At 45.0% G+C, this 14,609-nt stretch overlaps 1 protein-coding gene across 1 annotated transcript in view; it reads left to right on the top strand.

The window, feature by feature from the left end:
• The window catches only part of FBXO2 (F-box protein 2), a 41,913-nt gene extending 28,950 nt beyond the window's left edge, over nucleotides 1-12,963 (top strand). Inside the window, exon 7 of the mRNA XM_075603477.1 lies at nucleotides 12,857-12,963. Within this exon, the coding sequence (XP_075459592.1) occupies nucleotides 12,857-12,868 (12 nt within the window). The 3' untranslated portion in view covers nucleotides 12,869-12,963. The remainder of the gene's footprint in view (nucleotides 1-12,856) is intronic.
• Nucleotides 12,964-14,609: the final 1,646 nt, after the last annotated feature.

Raw genomic sequence — 14,609 nt, forward strand, 5'->3', positions numbered from 1 at the left:
CGTTTTACCTGTGGCCGAACGAGCCGTGGCCTTTGACCGAGACCCCGCGGGGTGCCTCTCCGGGAACATTAACGGAGGTGGCGGAAGGTAAAGACAAGACTGCCCTGGTTCCCCGTTGCAACCGAGCGGGAGGAACCAAGGCCCAGCCCGCTGCAGAACCAAGCGAGTTGTCGACAGAGAAGAGCACGACCGCAGTGGAGGTACCGGAGCGAGACTGCTTTGTACCTATACCCACTGGTTGCATCGCAGAAGAATACGATGACTCCCTAGCGGAGGAACCGATCCTGATATCCTCGGAGGAAGAGGTTGGCGTGACATCGGTGGCGATGCGCCTACCAGCGAACCACACCAGCTGTACCAAGAAGGAGCAGACGAGTCCGGAAACATTCCGATGGTGAGCGCTGGTGCGGCCCTGAGGCCCGTAAGAGTCCCACGGCCGTGGTGACTCCCAGTGTGGTGGAAACGGCGTCTGAGACGACTTCGAAGGACCCCGAGATCCACAAACAGCAGCGGAGCAGTAAGGAGACACCACCACCCCCTTACTCCCGCCAGGCGAAAGCAGCAACCGAGGAGGACGAGAAGGAGAGGTTTGCGGCCTACTTGTCCGTCCGTGAACCGGATGCTCTGCCAACGTCCATGCCGGACCTCGACGCACTTCCGGTGCGTGACCACGGAGCGGAGGGAGATTCTAAGGGCACAACTGATGATGTCATTTCCGGTTCCACCGGAACACGAGGCCCGGAAGCGCTGTTCTCCTCACGGAGAGTAGCCATGGCCGCTGCAATAGCCACCCTGAAGAGCCAAGGTCCATCAAGAGAGGCGCGACACATGGCGGAGAAAGCGCCCAAGAAAGCGTCCCTTGGTCGCGGTATCACCCGCTTGCTGGACAATGATATGAACGTTGCTCCTGCCCCAACCCATAGCTCCATCGCCCCGGCCACTGCCCCTGCCCAGTCACGAGTGTTGCCACCGGGACCTAGCGGGGATAAATTAAGCAAATACCCTAAAAACTCCAAGGACTTGCGGGATTGGGAGTTGAGCGATGAGGGGTCGGATGGGGAGATACCTTACTCTAGTGTGATACCTGTGTCTAACCCTGTACCGTTTTCTCCTAGCGCTAGAGGGAGAGCCTGAGGTTCCCATGCTCCAGCGGAGGCTAGGCCGGCTCGGGAGGTGGTTCACAAGATGAACCCTACCAGGTACTTCAATGCCAAGGGGAGGAGAGATTGCTCACGCTCTACGGAGGCGGGGACGTCCGGCGTCTCATCGCAGGCAGAATCTGAGGTAGAGCACACTAGTCAGTCCACAGAATACGAGCATCGTGACAAATGGTGGGCGCCCCTGTTTACTGGGTACCATGCAGGGATGGACCGTACACGGTTCCTGCTCATTAAGAGCAACATCGTAGACCATTGGTGGGCAACAGGTGCCTTTACTCCTCAGGAGGTGGAGGATGAGATAGATCATAGGTTCCGGGAGATCGAGCAGAAACTCATTAAACCCAAGGGCTCTAGTATCCTATATGACGAAATTGCTCCGGAAGAGCCAGAGTTTTGGGTACTGCCAAGCAGGGCGGGGGCACCGCAAACTCACTAAATTGAGCCGTGCCGACAGAGCCATAGTGGCTAGGTATAGGCAGTCCCATGGATATGAGTACCCTTACTGTATGTGCCTGAGCCCATCATGAGGGAAATAGAAGAGAATCGGGATAGTTGGCTCAGGGAGGCTGTGCAGGAATATCTTCGGACCAAGTTTGGTCAGGGAGGTTATCATAACGAGGATAAAATAAGTGAGTTAGTTAGGATCTGGAGCATAGGAAGGTGCATATACATTCACAGCGTGATGTATCGACCGGAGCATGGGTCGGTGCAATCTTTCTATGTGACCATCACTGATCATAATGGCAGGAGAATAAGGAAGCCAGATCCAAAACATTATTTGTAAGGTTCTCCACGTTGGGAGTAACTGTGTTTGTATTATTAAACTACCTCATATGCCAATGTATGATAACAATGCCGTATATGTGCTGTTTCTCAGGTTGTTCGCCGCAGGATGGTGCTGCTAGACCTAGGTCCAAGTGAGGACCATTGGATTCCACCAGAGGGAGAGTGTAGCCCCCTGTAAACAGCACAGGCTATACTGCACCGACACACTTTATTCGAGCAAATACCCAGTATGTACCTGGCAGATACCTGGAATGCGCCACTCCTCACCTCTGACAAGCCCCGTTGCGTTTGCCTTCCCAGCCTGGGTTCATGCCTGGCTGACGGGCGGCTGATCTGTTAAATGATAATGATTAGGATTTAATAGGCTGCAATGCTTCGCGTGTCTACCAGATGGCATAAATTCATGAATTGTAATGCAGTATATATATATATACTGTGCAGTATTACAGCCAGGGGGAATAAAATGCTTCAATCCCTGCCTGGAAAATACCTCAATGCACTCGGGCAGAAAACAGTCACAAACCTCAATACACCCGGGTATACCCGAATTCGTGGGACTAGCCGAGCTCGAATAAAGTGTGTCGCCAGTGTACCTATCTCCTTCCTACTGTGGTAAGTCCTGTTAAAGGCAGGCACCAGTTGTGATCATGGGTTTTCCCCGCTTCAAGCCCTGGCTTGATTGATGGAGGTAGGCCCCCTGACTCTGTGTGCAGGCAGAGACACAGGGGAGGGGCCTGCTGACATCATGATGGGCGGAGCTGTTTCTATTTAGTGGGTTGCTCCAGTGAGTCTGGAGTTAGTGCTGAAGCAGAGTCAGGAGTGTACTGAAGCAGAGTCAGGAGTGTGCTGAAGCAGAGTCTGAGCTTGGAGCATGCAAGTGAGAGGAGAGGAGAGACTCAGCCACCTTGAGTAGAGCTGATAGCACCATAGTTCAGGTGGACCAATGCCCCTCACCCCGATGCTGGGGTGATGGGGAGAATTCATCCCCCACCCAGAGGATACCCTCTGAGGTGGGCAGTGGGGTATTGACGCTCTAGCCCAGTCCATCCTGTCGGAGAGTACACTTGGAGGGAAGGAGAGGAGGAAAGACCTGTACAGAGTGGAGGGTCGAGTGATAAGCGGGACATTGCTGTTGTTGTTGTGGCTGCTTGTCGCCACTTCTGCCGGGCGCTGCTCGCACCAATAAAGAGAGACATTACCTTTTTATCAAAGACTGTTGTGTGATTCTGGAGCATCCACCCTGGGACCAGGGTTCACTCTTCTATACAGGTCCTATCCCATATCCCTGGGAGTATAGAGGATGGAGGCGCTGCACCACTGAAAGCATGGAGACTACTACCCCAGAAACCTGTTCCTGTGATCCCCCACACCACCGCGGGAGACTCAGGCCCTCCTGTTCCACGCAGGTACGCACCACTAAGTACCTGTAATCCGCCCTCACACATCCTAGATATGTCAGATGAGTCTAGGGGGGAGGGGGGGAAGAAGGGTTACACTTGTAATGTATTGTATGTCTTTATTTATATAGCGCCATTAATGTACATAGAGCTTCACAGCAGTAATACACGTGGTAATCAAATAAATAACAGATAATATAAATAACAGATCATGGGAATAAGTGCTTTAGACATTAAGGAAGAGGAGTCCCTGCCCCGAGGAGCTTACAGTCTAATTGGTAGGTAGGGAGAACGTACAGACAGTAGGAGGGAGTTCTGGTAAGTGTGTCTGCAGGGGGCCAAGCTTTATGTATCATGTGTTCAGAATATCCACAGTGCTATTCATATGCTTCTTTAAGCAAGTGTGTCTTAAGTTGGGTCTTAAAGGTGGATAGAGAGGGTGCTAGTCGGGTACTGAGGGGAAGGGCATTCCAGAGGTGTGGGGCAGTCAGTGAAAAAGGTTTAAGGCGGGAGAGAGCTTTAGATACAAAGGGGGTAGAAAGAAGACATCCTTGAGCAGAACGCAAGAGTCTGGATGGTGCATAACGAGAAATTAGGGCTGAGATGTAAGGAGGGGCAGAACAGTGTAAAAGCTTTAAAAGTGAGGAGAAGAATGGAGTGTGAGATGCGGGATTTGATCGGAAGCCAGGAGAGGGATTTCATGAGGGGAGATGCTGAGACAGATCTCGGAAAGAGTAGAGTGATTCTGGCAGCAGCGTTTAGGATAGATTGTAGGGGAGACAGGTGAGAGGCAGGAAGGCCGGACAGCAGGAGGTTACAGTAATCAATACGGGAGAGAATGAGGGCCTGAGTCAGAGTTTTAGCAGTCGAGCAACAGAGGAAAGGGCGTATCTTTGTTATAATGCGGAGGAAAAAGCGACAGGTTTTAGAAATGTTTTGAATGTGAGGGGCGAATGTGAGAGAGGAGTCGAGTGTGACCCCTAGGCAGCGTGCTTGGGCTACTGGGTGAATGATCGTAGTTCCAACAGTAATGTGGAAGGAGGTAGTAGGGCCAGGTTTGGGAGGAAGTATGAGGAGCTCTGTTTTAGCCATGTTGAGTTTAAGGCGGCGGAGGGCCATCCAGGATGATATAGCAGAGAGACATTCAGAAACTTTGGTTTGTACAGCAGGTGTAAGGTCGGGTGTTGAAAAGTATATTTGTGTGTCATCAGCATAGAGGTGATAATTAAACCCAAAAGATGTTATTAGGTCACCTAGAGAGTATACAGAGAAAAGAGAAGAGGTCCCAGGACAGAGCCCTGGGGTACCCCCAAAGAGAGATCAATAGAGGAGGAGGAGGTGTTAGCAGAAGAGACACTGAAAGTATGATGGGAGAGGTAGGATGAGATCCAGGATAGAGCTTTGTTCCGAATATCAAGAGTATGGAGAATGTGAAGGAGAAGAGGGAGGTCCACGGTGTCAAATGCTGCAGAGAGGTCGAGTAATATGAGCAGAGTGTAATGACCTCTGTCTTTGGCAGCACGGAGGTCGTCAGTTATTTTAGTGAGGGCTGTTTCCGTGGAGTGAGCAGTGTGGACGCCAGATTGTAGAGGGTCTAGGAGAGAGTAGGTGTTGAGAAAATGGAGCAAGCGAGGGAATACAAGACGTTCAAGGAGTTTAGAGGCAAAAGGCCGGAGGGAGACATGTCGATAGTGAGAAAGACAGACAGGTAGGGTCAAGCTTGCTCTTTTTGAGTAATGGTATGACTGTTGCATGTTTGAAGGAAGGAGGATGGAAAGGTTCCAGAGCAGAAGGAGGAGTTAAAAATGTGTGTGAGCGTAGGGATTATAGTAAGAGCAAGAGGTTTTAGGAGATGGGAGGGAATGGGGTCAAGAGGGCAAGTGGTAGAGGGAGAAGAGGCGATCAACAGCGACACCTCCTCCTCTGAGACAGTGGAAAAAGAGTCAAGGAAGGCAGGAGGAGAGTTAGGAAGAGGTGTAGGATGGGAGGAAGAAACAGAGGGGATGTTCTGACGTATGGATTCCACCTTTTCCTTAAAATAGTCAGCAAAGTCCTGAGCGGAGATGGAGGAAGGAGAGGCAGCTGAGGGTGGTTTGAGTAGAGTATCAAAGACAGAGAACAGTCGGCGTGGGTTAGACTTGTGCATGTTGATTAGTGAAGAAAAGTAGGCTTGTTTAGCTTGCGAGAGGGCAGAGTTGAAACAGGATAAAATAAATTTGTAGTGAAGGAAGTCTGCGAGAGTATGAGATTTCCTCCAGAGGCGTTCAGAGGAACGAGTGGAGGAAACCAGCATGTGGGTGTGGGAATTTAACCAGGGTCTAGGATTAGAAGGGCGAGTGCGGCAGACAGAAAGCAGGGCATGTAGATCAAGAGAGGAGGACAGGGCAGAGTTGTAGTTCCTGACCAGGTTGTCAGGGTCTATAGCAGAGCTGAGAGAGGAGAGGGAGGAGTGTAAAGTGGACTCAAAGTCAGGTAAGTGAATTAAGCGCAGGTTTCTGCAGTACCAGGGGGTAGATGGAGGTGGAGAAGGGGAGAAGCGAGATAGAGAGAATGAGATGAGGTGATGGTCAAAGAGAGGAAAAGGGGAAATGGAGAAATCGGAGAGAGAGAAGTTTTTAGTGAAAACCAGGTCTAAGTAGTGGCCATCCTTGTGGGTGCTGGCTGCAGTCCACTGTTGAAGGCCAAAAGAAGAGGTTAGAGAAAGAAAGCGGGAAGCCCAAGAGAGAGAGGGGTCATCAATGTGGCAATTGAAGTCCCCAAGGAGAAGAACAGGGGAGTCTGAAGAGAGAAAGAAAGAGAGCTAGGATTCAAAGTGAGAGAGAAAGGCAGAAGGGGGATGAGTAGAGGTAGGTGGGCGATAGATGCGCCACGTGGACAGGGAGAGTAGAGAAGATCTGGACAGTGTGAGCCTCAAAGGAGGGAAAAGCAAGAGAGGGGGGAATAGGAAGGGTTCGGTAACGGCAGAGAGAGGAGAGCAGGAGCCCCACGCCTCCACCCCTGCCATCAGGGCGAGGAGTGTGGGAGAAGGAAAGGCCACCGTAGGAGAGGGCAGCTTCCAGAGCAGATTCAGACTGAGTGAGCCAGGTCTCAGTTATAGCAAAGAGAAGCAGGGAGTGAGAGAGAAAGAATTCATGCACAGAGAGAAACTTGTTAGAGAGGGAGCGAGCATTCCAAAGGGCACAGGAGAAAGGGAGAGAGGAGGGAGGGTGGCAGGGGATGGGTATGAGGTTGGAGGGGTTAAAACCAGAAGGAGTAGAAGTTGCATGTGGGAGGCGAGGACGAGAGCATGTAGACATAAGGCAGGGACCAGGATTGGGAGAGATATCCCCAGAAACGAGGAGGAGAAGCATGGACAGAAAGAGAATGTGTGAGGATGATTTGTAGGGGTGTGTTTTAGTGCAGGGTGTATAGCTGTGTGGTGACAGAGGGCGCAGGTAAGAAAGGAGTTCATGTGAACTTAGAAGTGGGGAAGAAAGGAGAGATGGAGATATATGAATAGAGTTAGAGCCATAAGGAGACTGGTAGAAGGAAGTGTGTAATTAGAAAATAAGTGAGGTTACAGCAAATATAAAAAATAAAGGTGGCATCACAGCAATAGTTAAGTGTTGAGATGTGCAGTCAGGGATAGATGATATTCTCTTTTCCAACGTCGATCAAATGCAGGAATCAGAAGCAGTAGGAGCTGTCCACTTTTCCACTTCTTTTAGAACTTCCTTTTTAAACTTCAAATCTACTTGAAACATTTCTACTTAAAAGCATATCTGCTTAGAAGCATTGGCTGCAGGCAGCAGTGGCTGTTATGAGTTTACTTATATACTTTTAGAAAGTCACCTGGTTGGCACAACAAACTTAATTAGCACATGTGAGGGACGTTAAAGCAAATGGTTTTTCTAAGTTGGGTGTTGTCTTGCACAAGTGTGAAAGCTGAATTAAATTAAGACAGTAGGGGGATGATTTACAGACACACAATTGGAATATGTTTTTACCTAAATAGAAGTAAATACACAGCAGGGGAGGATATCAGGATAGACAGACAGTTTGGAATATGTTTTTACCTGAGGAAAGAGAAGAGATGAGATGAGTGATTCAATAGTCTTCCTTTTAAAACTTCAAATCTACTTGAAACATTTCTACTTAAAAGCATATCTGCTTAGAAGCATTGGCTGCACTTGAACATTGGATCACAAAAGATCATATCGAAATATACCATTTAAATGTTATTCTAGTAAAAGTTGTCCCAAATAATGTTAATACATAATATACGAACAGCGCCAAATTAAATTACAAACGGCCCAATATATATCTATAGCTATCGATGCTGAATTTGAAGTCGCTGAGCTTTATGTACTTCATGCCTTGTTGTGTAACCATCATCCACTAATTATTGTACCACCATAATTGACGGGAATCTGTGAAGTAGATGAATAGAAGAGTAATACGTAGGTTTGGTCACATGAAAAAGATTATTATTTTGAATCACGCTCCTTTTATTTATCTAACCTACGTCCGGCTCTATAACCACCAATAACTAAATAGATATCATGGTTCCCAGCACTCAAGAAATGAACAAGTAAGTCAAAGACATCAATAGAAAACTAACAGTAATGTATTGAAACAATATATGTATAACATAAGCCAACCCTATTGTAGGCTACAATAGGGTTGGCTTGTGTTATACATTTATTGTTTCAATACATTACTGTTAGTTTTCTATTGATGTCTTTGACTTATTTGTTCATTTTTTGAGTGCTGGGAACCATCAAATCTATTTAGTTATTATTCTGAGGGGGCCAAGGGTCCCTCTCTGTTTCCGCGCACCTGATCATTTATTTATCTACTGAGATACTTTATCTCTAGTGGAGTGCTGCTTAAACTCACATACTTTTTATAACCACCAATAGAACCGAAGCAATCTTGTAATTTTTTTATTGCATTTGTGAATCTTTTCAAATTTGTGGGACTTGTGTTTCGGGATACACATTGCATGTTAATTTTGTTCTAGGCTAAAATGGACTAAAACGAAATAATTAACTCTCTCTCTGTAACATATTCCCCCACCTCTCTCTCACATGCCCGCCTTTCTCTCACCCTCTGCCCAATCTCTCTCCCCCTCCCCTATCTCTGTCTCACTATCCCCCATTTTCTTTCACTTCCCCCTCTCTCCCTCCCTCTAGTCCCGTTCTTTCTCTGTCCTTTCTCTCTTCTCCCCTTTTATCTATCTCTTCCCCCCCTTTCTCTGCCTCTTCCCCCTTTCTCTCTCTCGACTCAACCCTCTCTCATTCTCCCGCCTCTCTCTTACATCCCCCTTTCCCACTCTCCTCCCCTTTGTTTCTCTCACAATCCCCCCCCCTCCCTTTCCCTCTCACTTCTCCCGTCCTGCCGGAGGGAGGCTCAACCAAGCTTCCGATACTGGAAGTTGGGCCCAACTTTCGTCTGGGCCTAATTTCCGGTAGTAGACCCCCAGGGCGGGCCCCCGTGCCCCCCGCATGCCTCTGGGCACTGGGGTCGATATCCCCGCTCTCCCCTTGTCGGGGGCAGTAGCTAGATCTCTGCACCCCTAATCAGGAAGCGCCACTTGCCCCACCCTAGTTCTGCCTCTGATAAAGTATTGTAATGTACCTCTTATGCCGGGATTGATGAAGCTCTGATAAGAGGTATCAGAGGTCAAGTCGGCATTAACTGCCATTGACTTAATCAGCAATTAACGCTGATGGAGCTAAGGTAACCCTTATCAGAGCTTTGTAAATCCTCCCTCCATGTCAGTGTACCATAGAGTGCTTTTATATAAATATAGGGGAATTTAGAATAAGAAGGCTGTATAGAACAATAAGATATCTCAATGTCCTCATCCAGCCCATCATTTGTGACATTTATATCTGTGTTGAGAACACTTGGGAACCGTCCAATTATATTCTTAGTAGAGGATCTCCTTTTTATTGCTGCCTATTTAGACACACAGATCACTTGCAGATTTTTAATCTGATGACCAGCAGATGGCACTCTAATTTCAATTATTTGGCCTTGCGTTTCTGTATAACACTCAGCACCACTCATAGAAGTTGATTACATATAAGGAGTATTTTGTCCCCCTAGCCTGCCTATTTTTTTTTTTTAATACTTAGTTTGTTATTCATTAAACTGCAATAGTGTCCCACATTGACTTTAAGGGGAGTATCTGTGAGATAGTGCTGATTGGGGCACTAACACAGTTTAATGAAAATCCCCCATAATGGCAAACTATAGCTCTAGTTCTATGTAATCTCTGCTTTGTAAAGAAGATGAGTCTTTATGGACGTTCCTGATTCGCCAAATGAAGATTTTCATCATTAAATTCAATATATATCACATAGCCCACGGCACGGTTCTTTTCTAAATGTAATCAGGGACACAATAGAATACATCTTTCACAGCATAATTTCAGTTAATCAGGTTTGCATCAGCCAGGCATATAGTTCTGGAGTGGAGAATCTTCGCTTGTTCTTCGCTTGGTGGTAAAGTGATTCTGAATGCCATAAATTCCAATGCAATCTTTTCTCGCAGTCTCACTAGTTTTTCTCACTCTGAGCTCAAATTACTCTTGGTTATTTATCAATCTTAGAACACTGTTTTCTTCATTTAGCAATATTTACTGTGAATAGAAGAAACTCTTTGGTCTGTCACTAAGGACTATATATTTCACTTTGTTCTTCATCCTTTAATACCTCTCTCCATTGTATGGCCTTTTACTAACTAACCTTCTATTTAACTACCCTCTGAACTCAAACTCGTACAACTTACCTACAAACATTTCCACATCTGCCTGTACTGAGATTTATCTTATCATTGCAGCTAATGATTCTTCAATATAATTCTAACAACTTAATACTACATAAACCAGTTACATGCTGAATATATATGAATATAGAGAATATAGCATAATTAATATTTAGGATTGAAATCATCTAATCTTCAGTTTGTATCTCCCTGGCTTTCATTGCATAGAATTAGTCTATGAAGGTGAACCTAATTTGCCTATTATTTTCATACAGAAGGAGTTATGAAATTAAACTAGGATAGTGCTACTATGTCACAGGGAGTTTGTGTTTAATGGGTTTAATGAGTAACTGCCAATATCTCAATAGTTCTTATATACATGTGCTTTATTTTTTTGTTCAGCCACTGTATTTACCCCGACCACCTTGCTCGTGCCTTCGCACGGCCGGCAAGACACCATCCTATCATTGGAGTGCAGGGACTCAGAGCGTTCTCCCCTTGTTACTGGGGACTGGGTATTCTGCAAGGACCTTCTGTTGTGGCTTCCAGGGAAAACTGGCTTTGGCAGTGCCCTGCACTTAGTGAGCTAGCAGTTCCCCTGTAAGTCACTGTTTTTTGGGGTTAACTTTGTGTTTTTCTGCATGTTGCTTACTGTTGGCTCAGGCCAAATAAACTAACATTTATTCATTTCTGTGTTCTGCCTGGTAATTGCGATTCCAAGTAGTCTGTTCAACCCCAAGCATGACAAACCACATCTACTATGTAACTAGGATCCCCAATATTGGTTTGGAAATAAGTGTCTCCCATGTTGAAATCAATATAGTATATATTTGCCATAATGTGGCCCCCCTTTTTATCACCCACAAGTCTCTATTCCATTAAATTATTAGTATTAGATTGTAAGCTCTTTGGGGTATTGACTTCTTTTCCCTAATGTTACTTTTATGTCTGAAGTGTTTATTCCCATTATGTGTTATATAATTATATAATGTGTATTACTGCTGTGAAACGCTATATGCGTAGATGGCACCTTATAAATAATGATATACATTCATACATTTTTTCCTGCCTTGTAGCAGTTGAATAATCCAGGAACCAAGCCTGAGACCTAAATGAAACTTTAAGAATCTCATGCACCATAAATCTGATTTATGGCCACTGTAAAATCATTATTAGGTTCATATAAGAGTCTATAATCAGATTTGGCATGGATGTATCTTTGGCATGTTCCCCAGATATCCAGAGAGCACAAGCATCCAAAGAGCATGCAGGGCCAGAATCTTTCACTTGTAAAAGCAACTTCTGTGTTGTAAATGAAACCTAATCTGTTGTTGATAATGCATTACAAGCTGGGATAATGAGTAGAGATGGTCGAATTAGTTGAAACATTTTTTTTTTTTACCCAAAATCCAATCCGCACAAACAGAAATCCAAAGGTGATTGGGGCACTACACAATGTGGGCAGATACATCCAAATGCACCATAGGACTCCTTCTGAATAGAATTTTCTTAATCCGATTTGCCCAGACTCTATAATATGGGTTTTGCAGGAGTGTTGAGAGAGACCCAAGTACTATCTATATATATCCCCTCAACACCCCTTCCAAGCAACATGTGGAGAGGCACCTGTGCTCAAAAAGGAGCACCCCTGGGAGATCTGCTAATGGGATATGCAAAGTATATTTAAATGACTTATCCTGACAAGCCAGGTCCTAAGGCATCTTGAGAGGAAGGGTCTACTCTTAGTCCCCACATATAAGAACCCCCAATCTGTGCCACTCAGGGCAGCAGTTCTAGCATCGAGCTAAACCAGCTGCTGGATAGCACCACTTCTGCAGCATTAGGATGTAGCTGTGGATACTGCTAAATTGTATGTAGTAGATGCTACACTATCCATAGCAGAAACATTAACTGAAAACATCGTTTAGGGAACTTCAGTAGCAGATTGTGACAAGCAGATTCAACAACAGCTTTGCTAAGGAACCTTAATTTGGGCTAGTGACAGTGGCAGATTTCCCATTAGGCCCGATAGGCACGGGCCTAGGGCAGTAACATTTTGGGGTGGCATAATTTGGGGGCGGCATGTGCGATTCGGCACTTGCCAGCCACTTGTACACTTGTACGATTGGCACTTGCCGACCGCCAATGCCGATCTCACATGTGCACGAGCGACTGTCAAATGCCGGTCACGCATGCGCGGCTGGCAATGTGACATCCCCCGGCGTCGCATTGCCATTGTGGTGTCAAATGAGGCTGGAGGAGGATGGCGGCACCAGGTAAGTGCCTACTGGTAGCATTTAAAAAAAATACGACTGAAAATGCGACCTGATTAAGGGGTTGAGAGATTGCTCGGCAACCAGGTAAACAAATTGTGCTTGGGCAATGCAGATACATAATAGCAATGTCAGTACGAATTAATTCAAGTATAGAAAAAAAAACATAAATGCTACAAAATAACACAACAAGTTGAATCAAGTAAAGAACAGGGCAGGCTACAATCCCACTGCTGGCAGGAAGATGTAAATGCAGTAGTAGAGATGTGTGAACTTGCCGAAGTTCGATCAAACTTGAAAAAAGGTGAGAATATTCAGTCTTCAACGTACCCTGAAGTACGGAGAGGAATAGAATGGAGGGGGCGGTGAGGCCTAGTGTACTCCTCACAATCTTCTGTAATAGCTCTAAAGCTCAAAGTTGGCAAAAAAAGGGGTCACTTTCACCATATACGAAAAGCCAGGCAACATTTTGCATCTTTCTATCCAGATCAGGAGGTAGCCGGTACGAACAGTGGAAAACAAGTTACGATGTTGCGAGAAAACATCGTTCATGAACAGATCGATATCCATCATTTAAAAGTAAAGGATCGGCAGAAGGAAATCCGGAAAAAAGGTATTTTGACGGTAAAGTCTCTATATTGAAGTGCTCCTTAAGTACTTATGCACATAAATAGGTTTAGAGACGCACTTACTATAACACCCCTCCTACAGTCTCTGTATGTTCTCCCTATTTACCACTTAGATTGTAAGCTCTTCAGAGGAGGGACTCCCTTTCCTAGTGTTACTTTTATGTATCAAGCGCTTATTCCCACTATGTATTATAATATTATGTCACGTGTATTACTGCTGGGAAGTGCTATGTGCCTCGATGGCGGTATATATAGTAAAGATATACATACATGTATACATAGTGTACTAGATATGAAGAGCCATATTTACTAAGCGATGCTATGCAATTAGACCTCAAGGCCCACTCATTTGAATGGGCTGTAAAGTGTATTCTGGCACTTGTTGGTGTCTTGTAACATAGCGCTGCTTAGAAAATATGGGCTGACGCCACCACTACCGACCATAAACCACTATTTCTCAATCTGCAAAAACTTTTTGCCTCTTAAATCTGGTTGAATTATTATTCATAGATTTTCTTCCTCTCAATCACTGTCTCCAGTGGAATAATTCTATCTGCTTTCTATGCCTATAACTATTGATGGCATGAACAACATTTCAATTCACTTTTAATATGTGTCCATTATGCAATGACCATATTTTGAAGTGTAGGATCTTTTCCACACGCCTTTGAATAATTCATACACTTTATAGGCCACATGCATTTTTGACACCAGTGTTGTACATGCACATTTGTCATTTTTCAGACATGGGAAAGCTAAATTGTTATTTAGTTATACTGCGGCAAACTGCTTCAGAACACTCATCATTCTGCAATGGGCATCATGCATAGACTGATAGCGCTAAATCTCACGTTACCATTCACTGGCAGCTGGTTAATAGAAACATCAAATCTCACTAGTGCCAGTTACTTGCATTGTACAGTACCTGTTTAATTATGCAGATCCCTGGAACCAAATACACACTGCATCCAAAAACTGGAGTGATAAAATAAACAAGAACAAATATTTAAAATGGTTTGCAATGCTGTGAAGGTTCTTTATATCGGGACCTGAAGAAGCTGCCAATATAAACTGACACATTATTTTACTTTGTTACATAATTTGATATATTTGTTTGACATAGTTCATCATACTGTATAGCATCATGGCTCCGTTGTTGACCTGTGCAAATAGACTACTGGAAGAAGCGATTAACGGAGAACAGTTATTTTATGAGAGTATCAGACATATGGGTGTTAAAAATAGTTCCAATTTACAAAAAAAAATTGCGCAGGAGAAACTTTTACAGAAAGAATGGGATATGGAAAGGCCAAATGTCCTCACAGTCAAAGTACGATTTTGTGTTTGTTCCGGGGTTACGATATTATCCCAAAATCAAAAACAATTGTAACAGGGTATGTCCCATCTTACCTGTTTTTCCCCACATAGGATAAATACTACGTAAGCCCTGATAAGTTCCAGGCAATATTGTGTTAATCTATGGGCAGTGACCCCCCCTGTTTCTTTCCTAGAAGGTATATTTTAATCGTAAACACATAAAAATATCACAGTGAATATTACAAACAAAACCAGAATGAGCTCAAAAGCAGTCAAAAAAGTATAAGACAACTA

Source organism: Ascaphus truei, chromosome 6 (assembly GCF_040206685.1).
Source record: "Ascaphus truei isolate aAscTru1 chromosome 6, aAscTru1.hap1, whole genome shotgun sequence".
Classification (NCBI taxonomy): domain Eukaryota; kingdom Metazoa; phylum Chordata; class Amphibia; order Anura; family Ascaphidae; genus Ascaphus; species Ascaphus truei.